Below are 21054 nucleotides of genomic sequence, written 5' to 3'. Positions count from 1 at the left end.
AAAAATTAAAACTGAATAGAAATATATTAAAAAAACTAAATAAAATTGACAAGCCAGTAACAAAATTACTAAAACTTAAAATAAAATGAAAATGAAACCTGAAAATATTAAATATTCAAAATATGAATAAATATAATAGTATATAAAAATACTAAAATAACACTGATGTGAACACACTACTTGCACTATTTATAATAAAAACTGGCATAGCATAATGCATAAAAATGCACATAGAAATCAATTAAAAATGTAATCTAATTCATTTCACGATATTCTAATTAGTTGATTGAATTTATTAATAAATGTTTGCTGTGAAACTTCCTTAACTGGAGGCTATTCATTACATTAGACGTTACAGTACTGAAGCAGATGACTAAATAATTGAAAAACATTTTTGAACATAAATTATTGAAAAACATTTTTAGCTAAGGTTTAAGGGGGCATAATTAATTGCATTCATTTTCATTTTGCATTATGTTTTCGTAATTAATGACTGATTTTGTGCATTCATTTGATTGCCCTATAGTTTTTACATCCAGGATTTTTCACATGATTTTTAGGGTTAGCAAAGTAAAATATGTAAAGAAAATGATGATTCATTTGATGTAGACTCTTCTCTTAAGATAGTTGCCGGTTTGGTTCTATGCGGGTGAGAGTTTGTTAACTATGTTGCATTAGTTTTTTTTCTCTCATTTAAAAACTCTTGATCTTGCATGTTTCATGCAGCTTTGCTCTGGAGGCAAATCAGGTGGGCGATGAGTGTGTTTCTGGGAGCAGGGTGAGCTTATCCAGATGGTTTCCTTGAGGGACCGGGGCAGGGCGCTCCACCCCTCCTCCAGTGAGCCTCAGAAGTGCAGCCCTATGGGCCTGTGGCACCAGCAGCTCTCTATAGGGCTGGTTGATCAAAGACTGCTCTTTGCAGATACCAACACATTTTTGGACTCTTTTCAAAACTGCCTTCAAAAGTTCACGTCTTTCTTAGTCAAGTTGTGTCATTAGAAATGAAATTAGAACCAGAAATGCTTTGTGTGGAAGTTAGTGGATTAGTAGATGCCATCAGAGTAGCTGCCATGCTTAATTCAAAACTAACGAAAACAAGGCTGCGAGGAACGGAAATGCAGTTTATTTGTTACCGGTTTGTTACCTGTGTGCCCATTATTGATCCTTCTGTACTTCTGTTACTCACAGCCTTGTTTTTGTTAGCATCAATATAAAAATGCCAGTTACTCTGACTCAGGTCCATTTCTATTTTGTACACTACCATTAACTACCCAACATTTGGCTGTTATGTTTTTGGAAGAAGCATTTATTTGATCAGTAATAGAGTAAAAACAATTTTATATTGTGAAATATTATTACAATTTGAAATATATTTCAAAATATGATTACCTTTGATAGCAAAGCTGGATTTTCTGTAGTCGTTAGTGTCACATGATCCTTCTGAAATCATTTTAATATGCTGATTTGGTGATCCAGAAAAAAAAATCGTATTATTATAACAGTTGTGCTGTGTAATATTTTTGTGGAAACTGATCATTTTTTTCAGGATTCTTTGATAGAAAAAACAACATTTATTAGAATTTTTAACAATGTAAATATCTTTATGGCCACTTTTGATCAATTTAATCTGTCCTTTCTTAACAAAAGTATTAAAGATAAACACTATTAGCTAACTATTAACTATGACTTTTGCCTCCGTAAACTAAATTACTGCTTATTAGTTTAGGTATTGGGGTAGTTTAGGTATTAAGTTTAGGTATTGTGTAGGTATTAAGGGTTGTAGAATATGGTCATGAAGAATAATAAATAATAATAAAAAGATAAAGCAGACACAAACGAGGATAATTAAAGGAACACAGCTGACACAGATGAAGTAATAATGACGGTTACCAAGGAGACAGCTGAGTGACAGGAATCTGAACAAAGACATGTAAAAAATGACAACAAACTGAAAGTTCATGAAAATGTTAAACAGAACACAATGTGACAAAGTGTTACCAAAAATTATTTTTGACCCCAAAGTTTTTACACCCCGAATGGTAGTGTAAAGCCAGAAGTTTCCCTCGGATAATTGGTATGAAACAAGTTGAAAATTCATTTTTGATATGCCCAAATCAAATTGGTGAATCCAAAGTTTCCAAACCACATCAATCTTATTTTTAAGATGTATACTGTATATATTTTTTTGCATTGTGTCTCAGTCAGAATGTTTACATTTATATTTTTGTGAAGCTGTATTACACTCATTTTTAGTGAATGAGTGTACGAGTCAGCGGTTTTGGATATGAATTTGTGTGTAAAATGTCACTTATGTTGTCTCACGCACCTTATTAGTTCAGCATTATGGTGAGTCATGCTACTGTAGACATGAGCAATGGCAAAAGTTCCACACTTCCACTCTTAGTTGTTGTACGAGAAAGTCTCTTGCCATTCTGCTAACATCATCAGTGATATTCATCACACCTGACATTGACTACGCTGTCAAAAACAAATTTCATCACTTGCAAAATTGACAGTATTGACAGTCAGTCTTAAAGGTTGAAAACTAAATCGGATTTGTGGAAGCCTCAGTCGTCTCCTGTAAGCTGTTCCTCTCCACCTTCCTCTAACACTGGGGTTTATTGAAGGAAATGCTTCAAACGTCCTGTTTTGATAAAAGCTTGGTGTGTTGAAGAATTGAAAGTGCCACAAAAATCAGACACACTCTAGTACAGCATTTCTCTCTCCTGTCCAGAAACCCTTTTTCCACATACCGTGGTGTGTGAAATCATTATTATCCTTCCCTCGGTATTGAAAAGTGTGAAACAGCCTTATTTTTTGATGGTTTGTTTTGCAATACAGCGATAGAGGATTGGCAGAACTTTTTTTTTTAAATCTTTTTGAGCGTTTTGGTCAATAGACGGATTGTGAGTTTGGATCACTTCATGGGCTTGATAATGATTTTGTGGCTTTTTTTGGCTTTTATGCCATGTCTGTTATAGCTTTGAGGCTGTCTATGTTTGTCAAATAATCTTGAAAAATATGTATCACGTTTCCACAAAACTATTAAGCAGCTCAACAAACTGCATTTTTCTTTGATTTCTGAAGGATCATGTGACACTGAAGACTGGAGTAATGGCTACTGAAAATTCAGAAATTCAAAATTATTTTCAACTGTAATATTTTACAATATTTTTACTGTATTTTCGATCAAATAAATGCAGCCTTGGTGAGCAAGAGACTTCTTTCAAAAACATTTTAAAAGCTTACCTTCCCCAAACTTTTGGACAGTAATTTACATATTTAAAATTTAGTTTTTCTCTTCCATGAAAAAGGAGCTAAAATATTGATGACTCATCTTGTACTCCATTGATTTTTGTCCAATCAGATCTCTAGAATGAGAAATACCAATGCTGCAACAGACAGCAAGAATCAATGATTTATGCCTGTGAAAAAGGCTATTAGAAAATATATTCTGCTCAAACTTTCTACTTCAAAGGAAATACAAAATTATAGACTTAAATTAAAAGTTGTGTACCCACTCTTTCTCTGAGCTCTTTTGAGGATAAAGAAACCAGCTTAAAAGGCAAACTAACCTTCCATTTTGCTCGTTGACCACTCGGCCCTCTTTGATTTACAGAGGCCACAGGCTTCACTTCACTTCCACTACCAAAAGACATTAAATCAGCGACAGCAAAGTCTGCCTCATCAATATTTGTCCCCCATAAAACACAGACCGAGTAGCAAAAGTTCATGACAGGAAGAGGAAGCACCGCTGGTGGATTATGAAGTGTTTATTTACAAGGTTATCTGTCCTGCACCAGGGCTTCAGTGAAAGAGCATTCAGAGATGATTTACCCCCTCCAGCATCTCCGTGCGTCGTAATGCTGCCTCACCAAAAAGTGAGAACGGTTGGTTGTTTACTATTGGAGGTCCCACCGTAAACTTCTTTTTGATTGTAATGACTCACTGATTCAATGTTCCTTACTGTTTGACCGAGGCTAAAAGATGATCGCATTCAAAGTCTTAGACGAAGCAGCTCACATGATCTTGCAGCTGTGATTGAAACCACAGGTTAGGTACTCACAGCACATTTAGAACTGGCAGCAGTTTAAGTGCCGTCGATTCTCAAGATTCATGGTCATGAATGTTAGACTATTGCCTTTTGTGCTCTGCATGTGGTTAAGTCTTCATTTTATTGAAGTCTTCATATTAATAGATTTGCCTGGTGTTGAAATAATGAGTCATTTGCATTCAGCCCGGAGCTTTCAAGTCTTGCTCCTAGATGTAGTTCACGGCTAGACTGAATTACGCCCTGTTTTTTCCAGTTAGAGATGTTGCATGCTGTTTACTTTGATGGGGTCTTTACAGAACAGCTTCTTTGATTCACCTCCTGAGACTGCATTGAAAACGCCAGTGTAATCACACTATGAACAAATAATGATGTCTTTGCCAGACCAATTTAGCTGTCTGGGAACTAATGAATTACTGGCCTGGATGTATCATCATGAGGCATTATTTCAGAACTGAAGAGCAAATGATTTTGCAGTGTAATCGTGTAAACATGGGTCCATGGGTCATTACAGAGAGGATTGAACCTCTTTTTTTATTATTATTGCTTTTCGATTAATTATTTTATCATTTTGCACTAACAAACCACTCTTTTAAATAGTCTAAAATAAATTATTTGAATAAAAAATGCAATAACACATGTAGAAAATACTGTCTTAACCCCCTGGGGTCGGCGGTTGCGCCAGCGCGATCACCTCGCTTTTTTTCTTATCAGTGCGAAAGAGACCCAAATAACTCAAAGATTTTTGTCATACATACAAGTCTTAAAAACACAAATAAAAAAATGGATATGTATGTTCAAGAATATGGAAAATTCACTTTTTTTTCTATATACATTTTTTGTCTATTCAAGACTTTACTTAAATAATGTTACGCACAATAATGCAATGTCTTAATTCATTAAATTCATTTAGGGGCTTTTCTCAGCATGGATGGATACCGTTGATTTTGTACGATGAGATTTTTTTTTATTTGATGCAAAAAACTTTTAACGTCTTTTTAGTTACAATAAACGAATAATCATTTGATGACTTTTCTCATGTGATTAATTGATCTTAATTGACAGCCCTATTTTTGTGTAGTGAATGCCCTGTTGATATAGGAGACTCTTGGTAGCTTATGTCAATCAGTAATTGACCACAGAATAGCCTTTAAACTGCAGTACAAATGCAAGGTTGACTTTGATTTATTGAGTTATGTAGTCTAAGACATTGTTCAGAAGTCTAGACAAGTGGGAGAATGGCAACAAAAGTGTCATTTGTAGAGCAAGATGACCCTTACAAGCATTCATAAAGTGTATTATCACGTTTTCAGGAGTGCAGAATTTTATTCAGTCATTGAAGGTGGCATGTAAATTGAAAGTGAATGTTTTTGTGTTGTTGAAGCGCTTCCACCCCCTTCTGTGTCACCAGTACAGGTGTTTAACTGTTTAAAACATTTCCCTTGATTATCCTCATGCTTTCACCTGAAAGAAGTTGTTTTAACAGTATGCCCAAAGTCATCCTGTCCATTAGGATTTCAGGAGTGTCTTACAAACGCATTCCATTATTCATGAGGCGTATGATCCAATTCTCTTCCCTTGACGCTTGGTCATAAACCAACTGTGCTGACAAGATTACGTTCTTCTTGACACGATCTTTGTGACAATTCCTCACTCTCATAAGCATAACATCTGAGTGATTGTCCCAGAATACCGTCTTTGTTTCATGCAACCGTGAAAATGTTCCCTCCCTTTTTCATGGAACTTATGTGAGAAAAACAAAACAAAACATAAAAGTCACCGTCATTTGTTTTGAAATGCAGTACCGTTGGGTTTGTGTTGTTTTAATTAATAGGATTGCAGGCTTATAACCAAGCTACTTGATAAAAGAAGGAAGAAAAGTCTTCAAAGGAAAGCCGTCACTCTCAAAGCACCTGGTTTAAAATAACTAATTTATTCAGTGTAAAATTTTACATTCCTGTTTGTTACTTTTTGCTATTGTCTAGAGAGTGAATCCCACATCTGGGACCATGCAATATTGTTAATTTTTGAAAATCTATTTGTACTCTTGTGCTTTTAATGTTTATTTTAATTTTGGGGATGGACCTAGATATTTCTTGTGCAGCACTTTGGTCAACCAAGGTTGTTTTAAATGTGCTTTATAAATAAATCAAATCAAACTTGAAACATCTGTGTGCTTCGTTCAGCAGCTACAAAAAAGTCAAGAGCACTTCTTCTGAACTTCTGCTCCTGTCAGACTTCAAAGTCGGCAGGATTATCATTTTAATGTCACTTTAGATGTTTTTTTTTTTTTTGTACGTTTCCAACTAAGCATATGCTGCGACATCTTTCCAAGATTTGTTAGCCTGCACTGAATTCACAAACTAAAAACCGAATCTCAGGTAGCACTTCACGTGAAGCTTGTTTATATAGTGCTTTATAAAGGTTGTCATAATAAGTCTTTTCATAATTTTATTAATAGTTATTATGCATTTTTTTATTTAAAATATTTATTTATACATATATTGTGTTTTATATATTATTTATTATAAAAATACTAAATTTGAAATATATTGCAAAATATAAATATATATACCATATGAATATGCTTTATGCACTTTTTTATGCAGTATATTTCATAATTGTACAGTGTATATATATATATATATATATATATATATTCAATCATTTAATAAAAATTCATTAATTGATTAAATAAATGTTTCTATTAAATAAATATATATTTTGTTGTTATAATGCATTATAAATGAATATATAGGCCTACAATGAAAATCTGATTAAGTCATATTTATAATACAAAACTTTTAATTATTTTCATGTTTATTTATATATTTTTTTCATATCTGTTTTTCATCAAAGGTAATACCTAAAGACATCATTATATGATATAGTATATGAAGTATTACACAGTGTAGATCAAGATTCATTATGTAGATGTGGCTGTCATATCCCTTGTCAAAACCAATGGCATGTTTAACTGGATTTAGCTTCCCACTGGCCTTACCTTGAAAATGACAAGTCTCACCATGCTTATCAGAATCGATGATGATCCTGACAGGACAGACTGACCTTCATCCTGAAATGATTAGTGCTTTCACGAAAGGCACAAGGGAGCCATTACTGTCATTATGGCCATGATCTAGAATAATCTATTTGTTTTCATTTCGGCATGTCAGCAGTTACCGAGATGGGCTCTGAAATGGCTTCAAACGTATAGCCGTATAATGTGATTTCAATGATATTTACCTCTTCACTCATTTTTGCTCCGAGATCTGAGTTGTAATGAAGGCGATCAAGGATTCATCTAAGCACCTCCTGTTACTTTTTTTTTGCCGTTTCAGCCAAGATCCGGGCATGTGCCGACGGAGGTGCCAATCATCTGTACCGGCTCACGGAGGGTCGTCGCGAGAGGTGAGAACCTATTTTGGCTCCCATCACTATTGACTGCGAGGGCAGAGATGGATCTGGTGATGTCAAGGTTCTGGTGTCATTGCACATGTTCATTCTCAGAGCTGCTGGACTTGTAGGAGGCCTCAGGAGTATCCTGTTTGCCAGAGTGCTTTCAGAGGACTTAACTCCTAATCCATCACCTTTTGTCAGTAGCTGACAGGCCAGATTCATCTCCAGGCCTCTAAATTGGGTACTTCTCTCCTCTCCTGAGCGGTTTTCAATTGTTTTCTTTTGTTTGGGTCCCCTTTTCATTCTACCACCTAAAAATAAAGCTGAATATCAGACTCTCCAAGCATGGAGTGATGGAACCAAACACATACTGGAGCATTTGTTTATTTAAAGGGATAGATTGTCCAAAAGTTTAAATCCTGTCATTACTTAGCCTCATGTCCCTCCAAAAACAAATGCTGTTATTTTGTCACATGTTTGGTTGTCCATCTCCAAAAAGAACAAAAAAACTGTTGTATGGACTATTTTGGTAGCTTTGGTGTCTTTACATTTCGTCTCCTTATTAAAATAATTGCCTAAATCATTTGATCCTCAAAATGACTTGGGCAATTATTTTAGGAAGGTGACGATTTGGAAAGATCATGAATCTGGAGACAATGTTTGTCTTTTGTTATAGGAACATTCCAGGTTCAGTACAAGGTAAGCGCTATCAACAGCATTTGTGGTTTAATGCAGATTACTGCAAAAAGTAATTTTGACTTATCCCTTGTTTAATTTGTTAAAAGCAAAAATCGAGATTACAGTGAGGAATTTACTGTATGAGCCTGTGCAGCTTATGATTTTATTAAAGCACAGTAAATTAATCATTTTGTTCAAACTTATGTCAGCTGTTATGTATTATGTATTATGTCAGCTGTTAAGTAGTTCTTGTCATTTTTACAGTCATGTTAGGGTTTTAATGTTGAGTTGTCATGGCAACAAACTTGTAAAATTGGATGCACACAGAAAAGGTTAGTAAACAATGCCCTAAAATACGCATACTATTTATCTATACTTTTTAAACAGTGAGTATTTAAAATGTTTATGGATTGGCCCTATTCGCTTCCATTGTAAGTGCTTTTTATGTAACCCAGATTTTTGCGTTTTTTTAAAGAAAAGGAGCGACAAGTGGAAACCTTGTGCAGCAAGTGTTGTCGATATAGCTTAAAGGGGCTATATGCTTTTTTCTGAAATTTAAACTCGCGACTGACACCTGTGGCCAAAAAACGGAACTGCTCTTCCTTTCTGCTCGCTCTCGTACGTGCACACTTCACAAGTCATCCGCTACAAAGAAGTCAACATTATGTTTACAGAGGTAAGAACAGTCAAATACATATATTGTTTGAGAAACTAAGTTTGTTTGCTGACTAGCGGTGGTGGCAGAGTGATCTGAAACGTTTAACATGAACGCGCTTGACGTCACATCCGCAGACAGCGCGCGAAAAATCCGACCCGACAGAAAATAGGAAAAATAGGATACAGGCTTATAGGTGCACCCACTGTGAGCTGACAAGGTGTCAGTATGCTCATCAGGAGATGTTTGAGTCATACATGGTCAAATAAAAAGGCAATTGTTACGTTTATTTTGGGGAAACAGTTGCATATAGCCCCTTTAAAGGGTTAGTTCACCCAAAAATAACTATAATCACTGGCTTCCGGAAACGGCCATACGCGAGTCTAGAGGTCACTCTTCCGCCGGAACTCGACTCGTGTACAGCCGTTACCGAAAGCCAATAAAGTTGAAAAAATTGATATTTTTCTTACAAAAAAGCGTCGCATTGCTTCAGAAGGCCTTTATTAACCCTGTGGATTTGTATGGATTACTTTTATGTTGGATGGATGCGCTTTTTTGGGCTTCAAAATCTAAGGTACCATTCACTCCCATTATAAAGCTTGGAAGGGCCATGATATTTTTTAATATAACTGAACTCTGATTGGGTTTGGCTGAAAGAAAGATGAAGGATGGCTTGAGGGTGAGTAAATTGTGGGATAATTTTCATCTTTGGGTGAACTAACCTTTTAATTCAAGTTAGCAGCATGAAGCAAAAGAAAGTAGTGAATTCGTAACAGAATTTTTTGTATTTAAAAATAGCCACTGTCTTTTAATGGCATAACAATGATTGGTAAAACTTTTAATTACTGAAACCATGAAACGCTCTCCCTCTCTGGCAAGTACACTTCTTTAAATTGATAAGCATGATGTTGGTTTTAAAAAGCCTGAGCCAGTAAAATTATTCAAATAGGATAATAAACAGCAAATTGACATATATTGCGCCACATATAACAGACTGAGCTGCTGCTTCAAAACAGCTGGTTTATTGTGACGGCAGGCATATTTAAGGGAGTCAGAATTTCTTCATAGGGAGCTAATGATCTGTTCAGCACACTGCCAGTAAAGTATGTTTCGACTGCGATCGTCAGAAGCGTGTTGTTTTGAGCTTATCAGCTTGCAGCAGCACTGCCAAAGACACCTCAAAGGACGTTCCAAAAAATAAACAATCTCTTTTGAATGCACACATACAGCAGGCCCTGTTCCATGTCACATCCATCAATTCACTTGTACCTGTCATTGCTTTACTCCATATGCTTTTGTTGTCATCTGTAGATTTTATTCAGAGCTGCCAGAACGGAGTATAGAAGTCTTCTCCAGACAGTTAGCCAAATGCGTTGTCATTAGGGAATATCTACTCGCTGGAAATTAATTGGGTCTGAGCAACAAGCATAATATTCCATATTTGGATATGAATATCATCAACAGATGCTGTGCTTTTTTAGTTCTTCCTTTGATGGAAGTAAGGAATTAACATTTTTGAAGGAATTAAAGGGATACTTCATCGAAAAATTATATTTTTGTAATGTGCTACCCTCATTTAATTCCATACATACATAATTTAGATATGAATTGTTTGATTCAGTTCAAAACCGATCTGAATAATTCAAATCTTTTTATCGAATTGGTTGATTTGGTTCACTCTAAATGAATCAGACCTTGAAGTGAATCAGTTGATCCAGATCATAAAACCAGTCTAAATGATTCAGATATTTGTAAGGAATCAGTTGATCCAGTTCACATAACAGATATTATTAATTCAAAATATTTGTAATTCAAAATATTGGTTAATTCATTTTTTTTTTATGGTCTGAATGATTCCAGATCACCCGTTCACAAAACTTATCTGAACAATTCAAATCTTTTTAATGAATTGACATTCATTAAACAAAATCACTCTAAATGGATAAGATCTTCAAGTGAACCAGTTGATCCAGTTCATAAAACCAGTCTAAATTATTCAGATATTTGTAATGAATATTTTAATACAGTTCATAAAACCAGTCTATATTATTCACATATTTGTAATGAATCAGTTGATCGAGTTCACATAACATATTATTCTTTCAAAATATTGCTTAATTCAGTTTGAAAACAAATGGTCTGATTGATTCCAGACTTTTCAATAAATTGGTTGATTCAGTTCACAAAAATGGTCTGAAAGATTCAATAAATGTGTTGTTTCAGTTCACAAAACCAGCCTAAAGTTCAACTCACTTGCCAGTGATCCCAGCCCGTTGAGGGTAGGATCATCAATGAGTAACAACTTAAATTGTGGTCTTTTTCTAACACAGAGTTATTATGTTGAAAAGATGTGAGGGTGCATAAATGATGCCAGAAGTTTTGGGTGAACTATCCCTTTAATTGAAAATTGCTGAGTTGACCAAAACCTACCGCACATTGTGTAACTAATGATACTTGCAAATCTGTCTGCACATTGTGACATCTTTTTGTTTTATACTCATTTGTGAGCAGCGATCATTCCCAGAAGTCTTTTTGATGCAGGACCGGAACACATTTCATATGTCTGGCAGACCTCTGGCCTTGCCTAATTACATGCATCCACAGTGATTATTCATTTTTAATCTCACTGTGCAAACAGGAGCTGACAGGGAGGGAAATCTTCAGAGCTGGTGCACAGATCAAGACATATCCTGTTATTATCTCACACTGCCTTAAATGTAATTACTGCATTGACCTTTCCTGGTACATTTTGATTAGTTTAGAAAGCTCAGTTTTATTTGAACTGAAGCAGTGAACACACTATTGCTTTGGAGCTCATGAAACATACCATGTTTTATTCCACCATTTGCAGATGTTATCGGCCATTATTATGGAACAGGTTTCTATTCCCAAAATGTCTGGATTATCAACAGTGATCGCTCTCTGGATAATCTCCCAATGTTCAGATGTCTCGTTAGCTGTTAGATTGTTACATAAATACATTTCTCTTAAAACCGCTACTGTTTCTGTAGCTCAGAAACAGACAAGTGAGAGCTTCTATCTGAAAGTTTCTAAAAAGGGGTAGTTCACCCAAAAGTGAAAATTCTGTCATTATTTACTCACCCTTAAGTTGTTGCAAACCTTTATGAATTTCTTTCATCTTTCACACAAAAGAAGACATTTTGAAAAATGTCAGAAACCAAACAGTTGATGGACCCACATTGACTTCCATAGTATTTTTCCATAAAAAGGGCCAATAGGGTCGAATATTTGTTTGTTTGTTTTTAGCAGAAGAAATAAATTCACACAGGTTTAGAACAATCTGAGGGTGAGTAAATGATTGCAGAATTTTCAGTTTTGGGTGAACTATCCCTTTAAATCCTTTAAGTCGTAAATGTTAATCTGAAGAATCATGTGACAAGTGAAGACTGGAGTAAAGGCTTCTGAAAATTCAGCTTTGCCATCACAGGAATAAATTACATTTAACCTTTTTCTGTCCTCTTTTAATTTTCTTATAATGTTAGTATTTTAGATTTGTTTGGCCGTTCCTTTAAGACTTCTATATGTAAATTACTGTTGTTATGTGAAATAAGTAATAATGCTTACTAAATAGTTTCAAAAACCAACAATGAAATGTCCATCAGTTAAAGTAAAAATCAAGCTTTTAATGTTGTTTATACTATCTATGTGTTGTTTTTAATATGCTTTAAGAAAAACCATATGTAAATTCATAAGTCAACACCATTAATGAGTATTTTCTCTTTAAAACAGCAGTGAACCAAAGACAGTCTCAAAAACACGGTTTGGTGTTTCTGACAATTTAACCAATCCCTTCAACGTGTGATTGTCAACAAGTGAATCTCTGAGCTGGTGTGAGTGAGTGGAGGCGGGGCTAATTTGCATATTAATAGAACCGTGTATACTAAATGGGGCAAGGTGTAGAGTTATTTTAAGGCTATTTTAACAATTGTTTTTTCCCCAAAAAATGATTAACTACAGGGGGAGTTCAGGCACTTCAGCCAGTAGTTGTGACTTCATTATCGTGACTATGAATAATATTAAGCAGGGAAGTTCAGTACGCCTATTCAGACACAATGTATGTCACCATGGATACACAGTAATGTACAGTACTTCAGCTTGGTACTTGTTGTGCGGCTGTAGTTATTCGAACTTGTGTGACCTTTACTGATTATGAAGGATTCGAAATTGAACTCTGAGGTATAATCAAAAGCTGATCGTCTGTTCAAATGATCCACTCAGGAGGGGCGGCTTTATGATTTCAACAGACTGCCTGTAATGAAGCAACAGCTGAAGAGGTCTCTTGAGGGGTCTTCTGAGAGGTGTGTGAAACTGCCAGGCATAAAGCAGGCGATCTGTTATTTAAGTCCTGAGTGGGCTTATTGACTTAAAAAATAGAGCGGAATTTGTGCTGCACCAAATGAAGCCAATACCAAGCTCCCCTGTTGATGAACAGTCACATCACTTATTAGAAAACAAAGGCTGCAACAAAATACAAGATGTTTAAGGATTTGCATGTAGTTTTGTTCCTGAATGTCACTTGGGATCCCAATTTTCACCTCCCCACATCCTCATTGATGTTATTTTAGAGTGCGTAACAAGAAAACAACCAGGAAGCCAGACCGATAACTGTGATCTCGTCTGTCTGTCTTGTCTCTTTGGGCTGTGACAAAATGAAAGAAGCATCTGATGTGACAGGGTGTCTGATCTCAGGTTCTCCATTTGGGGTTGGTCTTGACCTTCTGGAATTACTTCAATTCTTAATTCTAATTTTCTCTATGCCGGTCCAAATCGAGTTCTTTTCCAACGAGGTATAGTCCCTGCGTTACGATTAAGTTTAAGTGACACTTTAATTTGAATGTAAAAGAGGTGTATTTTGTCTCCAATTTGAGCTCTGCGGTGGGAAGAGCTGTTTTGCTGATAAAATGTCAAAAGGAAAGGTTTAATTTAGCTTCACCTTAATGTGGCCGGAGAACTGTCACTGCTGAGGGTTATTTATGGTTTCCCGTTTAACCATTGTCTGTTGGAGCGCAACAACAGGAAACTTAAACTGTTTATTGCTTTGAATTGCTTTTTCTTGCACATTGAACCCTTGGTCAAAGCCAGAAGTGTTCTAGATGATCCAGCTTTTTTTGGCAGAAAGATTAATTGGGGCTTTTAAATCAATTAGTAGGTGCACAAATTGTAACCACGTTGAATCTTAACATGATATAATATGCTTGATCACTTTTTGATTTACGTTTAACGGTTCCATTAATGGTTTTCACATTCTGACCCCCTGTTACGGACAGAATGTTTTATTAACTCTTTCCCTGCCATCGACTTAAATTTCCATCATTTATGAGACAACGCTTCCCTGCCACTGATGGAAATTTTCGGCTTTCCGTGTTTTCACTGTTGCACGGTAGGGGGCGCTATTAGGCATCTTCTGGCAATATCATATGTAATCATAGGCATAAGTAAATTAAACATTAAATAGCATATAAATCAAAACTGCCTAATGTTACTGAATGAAATGTCGACCCAGGAAGTGGTATAGGACTGTGCAAGCTTTGGGTGTGTTGATGGACTCGATCTACTCCATCTATGTTTTGATTGTCGTTCTGAATTTTCTCAGCTTTATGCTTAAAATGTTGCTTTTTTAATGAAACTTACCCACATTCTAGTGTTGATAAAAAAAGGAATGTATGAAGCTAGAATAAAAGTTTTTTTTTTATATAAAGCTTGTGAGTCATTGTTTAGTGAATCAACCCAGTCCGATTCCTGAAAGAATGACTCTAATGAATATGTTCTTTTTAGTGAATCAAACTCATAAAGTTTGCAGCTAACTAAGAGAAAAATCTGTTTAATTACTGACTAGTTGTTCATTACGTTGTTTAGTTAAAGATGCACATTATAGATTTTTTCAGTCAGTGAAATTTTTGTTTTGTTTGTTCGTACGGCTGCACGATATTGAAAAAAAATAACTGATTAAATAATGTGATATTCGAAATGCGATACGATAATGCTTAAGGTGTGTAAAATAAATGTAAATTATATTTAAAATGATATAACCTACATACATGTTTCACATTCTTTTTGTCAGAAGAAAGCCTCCCTACAACTTCTGAAAGTGAACAGCAGTGTTTCACTAGTAGCATAAGAAGTGTCATTTTCACATCAATGTAAACAGGGGGGTTTAGGGTTTCAGGTAGGCCTACATTAGGTTTATTTAACAACAGAAATTGAATAATCAAATGTAAAAAAATTAAATGATTGTAATGAATTAAATGTATGCTGATACTTATTAAAGCTACAAAAGTTATTCAGTCAAGAGCAGTGACGGATTTTCTCTTTGTCTTTTGTTCATGACCCCAGTTATTGCAAGCCGCTGCGATATGCACATTTGAGATATTTCGATACATTGCACAGCCCTATATTGTTCTTTAATATATGTGACCTTGGACCACAAAACCAACAAGGGTAATTTTTTGGAAATTGAGATTTATACATAATCAAAAAGCTGAATAAATAAGCTTTCCATTGATGTATGGTTTGTTAGTATATGACAATATTTGGCTGAGATGCAAAAAAATCAAAACATTAATAAAATTGCCTTTAAACTTGTCCATTTATGTTCGCGATTTTGCTGCATCCACTCACAAAAATATATTTACGGTATATTTATGGGAGTAAATTTACAAAAATATCTTCATGGAACATGATCTTTACTTAATATCCTAATGATTTTTGGCATAAAAGAAAAATGTATCATTTTGACCCATAAAATGTATTGTTGGCGATTGCCACAAATATACCCGTGCGACTTGACTTGTTTTGTGGTCCAGGGTCACATATAGTTTAGTCCAAGAATCGGTTTCCATTTATGCTCCCTCTAAAAAGACTGTAAAAAGTCATTAAAAACAGAATTGCATTTCTTATTTTCCAATCATTTGTTGTTTAAATGGACTAAATGAATAATTAATTTTAAAACATGAGCAGTAGTAAAACTGATGATTGTCTTAGCAAGCTTAGTGTCAATTTAGTATCATTGGACTGGGTTTTTTATTGGACCTGTTTATAACACAGCCGGTGTTCTCCTGGTCGGGCCTCAGATTCATCCGTGAGATGAAGATAGTGCTCCTGTAATCCGCTGCCGTGTTATTCTTAAACCAGCTCGGCAGCGCATCTCTGCTCATTCAGCGGCTACATGCACCGCCCGGCGGACCGTGAAATCATAACATCGAGTCTTTATGCTTTAATGCCTACCTGTACCCACGCTGCCTTTCTTCTCTCTGGGAATAAAACGAAAGAAGCCGCGACATGATCTGCCTTTCTCAGAATGAATACTCTGCCCATCTGAGCGAAGAAAATCTTGTCATTGCCTCCGTATATATCGTAAATCTATGTTGCAAAAGTTTGGGGTGAGGTATACGGCAACGGCGCAGTGTGCATCAATTCTCTCTCAACCCCTCACTGTGTCAAGAGGCTGTCTGTGTCGCTTTTGTCATGTCTGGGGACAGATAGTGCTGTGAATGGCAGGCGTTGAATGGCTCTAGTGGGGTCCTGTCACTGAAGCCTTCCATGGCCCGCGTCAGAGACGCACCTTCATTTCACATGAATAAAGGATCCGATGGCTGCACAAATTGTGCCTTTTTACCCATCACCCTCTTCTCCTACTCTCGCTCACATCAGTTTCTCTCTCTCTCTCTCTTTCTCTGTCTTCCCGTCAAGTTTTCTCCCAGACTACATAAATGGAGACTTTGATTCAATCCTGCCAGAGGTCAAGGCGTTTTACACAGAAAAGGTAAGCGTATACTCTCTCTGGAACTCTCTTGTGATGTCTCTTTTACTTTCTTTTTATTTTCATATGTTTGCATATGCATATATTATATATTCTTTCCCTTCTTGGAAGTTATGAAATTAGTTATAATGAAATTAGTAATATTTCCAGAAATTGTTTTAATAATTTGCTTTGGCTCCAGTATAATTAAAATAAGGTGATTCTTTAATTTTAGAGGCATATTTTATTTTAATTTCACACACTTCATGCAATATAATTGGGTTTTGTACATAGTGCATAGTATTTGTACATTAAAATATATAGCTGCTTTTATATTTTAGTATCATAGCATCATATTTGGGGGGTCCTTGACACAAAACAAATAGAAAATCTCTGGCCTATAGCATGAAACCATTGAAATTCAAGAGGAAAATTAACAATTCTAATGGTTATTTAGCCTATTGTATTTGAATAAATATGCATAATATTTGGCCTATAAAGTACATCATAATATTAATGTATTTCGATGTTTGATTTTAAGCACTTTTGTACTTCAGCATGAAGTACTATTTTGGTATTGTTTCCTGAAACAAAACCCTTTGAGAGCCACTGGTATAAATATATCCATAAATTCTCCAAAACTGCTATAAAAATATGTTAAATATTAATGTAAGCTCTTTTGCAATATTATTTATGTGGCACACAAAGTTGGGCTGACAACACTTTCTGATTGAGATTCATATTTTGTCCTCTCCAGCTATGGCCCCCTGCCACTCACTTCCTCAAGTCATGTAGATTTCACAGATTCACACCACTGACTTCCTGTCATTCTGGAAAGGTGCAGTGTGGTGTGGTATCAGTCCAGTGGCTAAAGCTCTTAACAAAGCTAGTGAACTTGTGAAGTGAAGTGTTACCGAGAGGCCTCCACTGTGCCCTTGAGCAAAGCACTTAACCACACTCTTCTCCTGTGGGACCGTCTCTGAAATTAGTGTACTGTACGTCAGTTTGAATGAAAGCCATCTGCTAAGTAATGAGTAGCAGAGGTTATTTGCATTGTTATAATCCTGCATACATGCATTTTTATGTCATTCCTAAGCCGGTGAATATGGCTTTTGGGGGAACCGAAGTTTGACAAACCATGACGCTTGAATTTAAATGGGTTTGAAAAGGAATGAAAACTAGAGTGATGCTCTGTGGAGGATAAAGGAAGGAACAGAAACAAGCTCCACGGATGACGTTTGGATGCAGGATTTTTGTGGTACCTGCTGCGTTTGAGAAGTCACCTGCGACGGCCGTGTATATGCAGCCGATCGAGGGACTGAGATTGGAAAACGAGCAACGTTCACCTCTGCCCTTCCTGACACTCAAAGAATTCGCACAGCAAGAGATCCCATTTACAAAACGCAAAGTGCGATCAGACAAAGTGAGAAGCCAGAGGGTAGTCTGTAGTGTATCAACTTTAAAGTTTTGAAACTTTTTTTTACGATCAGAGAGGCTGTTGTTTTCCCCTTTAGCCCCATTTTTATCAAAATATAAAATATGAAATATTGAAATATTTTGTAGTGGTCTTCAACACAGTGTAAAAAGATTTAATAGTCATAACTTCACTAAACAGTTGTCACTTTTTCACACAGTATTTTAGCCCAAACTTGCTTTTTTTATTTATTTATCACAAACGTCCTTCTATGATGTTTAAGAGGTAATAAATGTGCAAAGACTATGTAAATGAAGTCACCATGACTTTTTTTCCTCCTGTCTATGTAAATTAGTCTCTTTATAGATACTATTTGCATGCTGCAAGTAATATTACGCTTATCACCGTTTACACCATTCCTTGATTTGCATAAATCCTTTGCTGAATCTGGTGCTTAACACATAACTAGACTGTGTGCTTATAAAATGTGTGTAAAACTTGTGAAAAACGATATTGACCAATTATGCATTCATACTTAACACATTCATATAAACTTTTACCAAAATTCTTGATGTTGAATTCCAAATTCTGTTTATTTGTCAGCTATCCACATACTTGTCTTCCAATTTGACTTATTTTGCTCCAGAACTGCAAGCTAATGGAAACGCCTGACCAGGATCTGACAGACTTCACTAAGTGCTTGGCCATTATGGTGGAGGAGATCAAAGCACAGAAATTGCAGGTTGGACTCTATCTCTCCTCATCTGCACCTCTCTCTGTCTGTCTGTCTGGATGTTTCTGCCTTATGCTTCAGACCCGCTCCCCAACTTTTTGACCCCGTTTGCGCCTCAGAAACACATGTGACCACTTTGCATTTGTAGAATATAAACGAAAACTTTGTCGGTTACATGCTTTAAAAAAAATTACATCTGAAATGGAAAAAAATATCCATATCTGGTTTAGTTAACCCTTGTGAAAAAGAAGTGAGCTTTAGCATACTTTTATACTTTTTTACACAAAAGTGTACCTATTACGAACAGAATATACTTTAAAAGCATATATTACTCTACTTAAGTGTGAACAGAATGATTTAGGATACTTAATTGCATGTTAATTGTTAGAAATATAATTATACATATTTAGATAATAATTACAAATATTTAGGTTTAAATTTATATTAAATGCAGTTATATGAGCTGAAGTAGGGCTTAAAGGAATAGTTCATCCAAAAATGAATTTCTATCATCATTTATTCACCCTCAAGTCGTTCCAAACCTGTATGAATTTCTTTCTTCTGCTGAACACAATAGAAGATATTTTAAATAATGTCAGTAACCAAACATTGTTGATGGGCCCCATTGACTTCCATAGTTTTTTCCATATTATGCAAGTCAATGAGGCCCATCAACTGTTTGGTTTCTGCACAAATTCCAATGTCAAATGGTCACAGAAAACATTTGAAATGAATGTTACCAGGTTTAAACTGGCCCTTTGTGATTCCATATCAAAGTGTGTTGCTCTGCCAAGCTGGGATGTACTATGTGTACTAAAACACAAAATATAAATTTTGAGATGAGTACATTACAATGGAAAGAAAAGTGGAAACTCAAATTCATTGTGAAAACTTGGTTGGAAGAATTGCGATGTACATTTTCACTTTTTTTTTTTACCTGTCAAACATAAAAGGTGAGCTCACACCTCAGCTTCAGTGTGAATTCACATCCTCCAGGAGCTGTCAGAAAGGTTTTGTATGGATATTGTGTGTATGTGTGTGTGTGTCTGTCTGCTCCTCCTCTAAACCCCAGTCTGAGCTCCAGGCTTGTCAGACTGTCTGTTGGTCCTCACAGAGATGCCCATCACCGTCACAGACACTCCAGAGTTTTACCAATATACGAGCCTCAAGCTCAATCTACATGCATACTATGGCCTTCTAGCTTTTTCCCATTGTGTTTATATTCACCTCTGTATCTCAGCGCTACCTTTTGTGTCTTCAAGCTCTCACGAATGACTAGTAACACTTTTAGAAGTGACTAAGCTTAGCAATTCTCTGTCAGTCTTTCATTGTCTAAAACATGACTACAGCTTGAAATATTTATTTATCTGCTTGTTTTAAAGTGTTGACCCCAATCTTGGTGTCTCAGCCTAAGATGACACAACAACAGAGCGCCCACCGACATTAATGTACTGTTTGGTGCATGTTGCACAACATAAAAAGCAAGACCAAGCTGTGGTTGATTGTTTTACAAGTTCATCCTGTCTAATTGAGCAGTTCTTGGACGGAATAAGTTGCAAAGTGGACCAGACGTTATGCCAATAATTACAAAAATGGCTCTGTGAGATTTTTTGTCTGGGTGTCTCTGATTTGTGCTTGGTTATAACCCAAAATTTGTGCTGTCATCATGAGAAAAGTTTGAACTGCCGTATTAGACTTTGCAGGGAATGTAAAGGTATACTTTGACCTCAGTCTCCAAGTACAAGTTGCGAACATATCATTTCTGCTTCGCTTTTTAAAAAAAGTTTTGCAATCAGTCTATATAATTACAGAGGCACTGTAACTTGAACAATTTATGTGTCAGATGTCTCATAAGTCCCGCTATTTAAACGAGCCAGTGGGGGCTGGCAGTGAAGTGTTGATTACCCACTGTGCATTTTAAAGAGTTTTTTTTTTTATCTCGTAGAGTTGTTGGATCTTACAGGGTGATAGGTACATTGCAGCAGTCAGACAAACGATCCCGGGAGCAAATATCAAAGACATTCTGCCAAGTCAACGCTTTCCAGTCCACACTGTTCCCTCGGAATACTTTCCATAATGTATGACTCTGTTGTTTAGTGAAGACGCACATCATTTTCGGCTGCTGTTGGAAGGAAAAAGCTACGGTGCAAATTTGCAACAGCACTTTCAGAACATTTATCCTCGACTTGCAGATTCTGTCACACAAACACTCATTCGTTTGTACGTTTGTTCATTCATTTGTTTGTTTGTTCGTTCACTAGTTGGTGCAGCAGCACCTTAAAAACTGGGGTTGCATAAATAACCTTTATCCATTGCTTTGCTCTCACAATCGCTGATTTCTTTGTCCATTTGTTCATTTATTCAT

The 21054-nt window shown here is 35.9% G+C and overlaps 1 protein-coding gene across 2 annotated transcripts in view; it reads left to right on the top strand.

The window, feature by feature from the left end:
- tpk1 (thiamin pyrophosphokinase 1) overlaps positions 1–21054 on the top strand; it is a 66799-nt gene that overhangs the window by 12859 nt on the left and 32886 nt on the right. For both annotated transcript variants that reach the window (XM_079862607.1, XM_079862608.1), the window contains exons 4-6: positions 7393–7462; positions 16494–16566; positions 18603–18698. In XM_079862607.1, the coding sequence (XP_079718733.1) occupies positions 7393–7462; positions 16494–16566; positions 18603–18698 (239 nt within the window). The remainder of the gene's footprint in view (positions 1–7392; positions 7463–16493; positions 16567–18602; positions 18699–21054) is intronic.

Source organism: Squalius cephalus (genome assembly GCF_949319135.1).
Source record: "Squalius cephalus genome assembly, chromosome: 25".
NCBI classification, from domain to species: domain Eukaryota; kingdom Metazoa; phylum Chordata; class Actinopteri; order Cypriniformes; family Leuciscidae; genus Squalius; species Squalius cephalus.
Note: the sequence above shows the minus strand (reverse complement) of the source record. Positions and strands in the feature narration are given on the sequence as shown.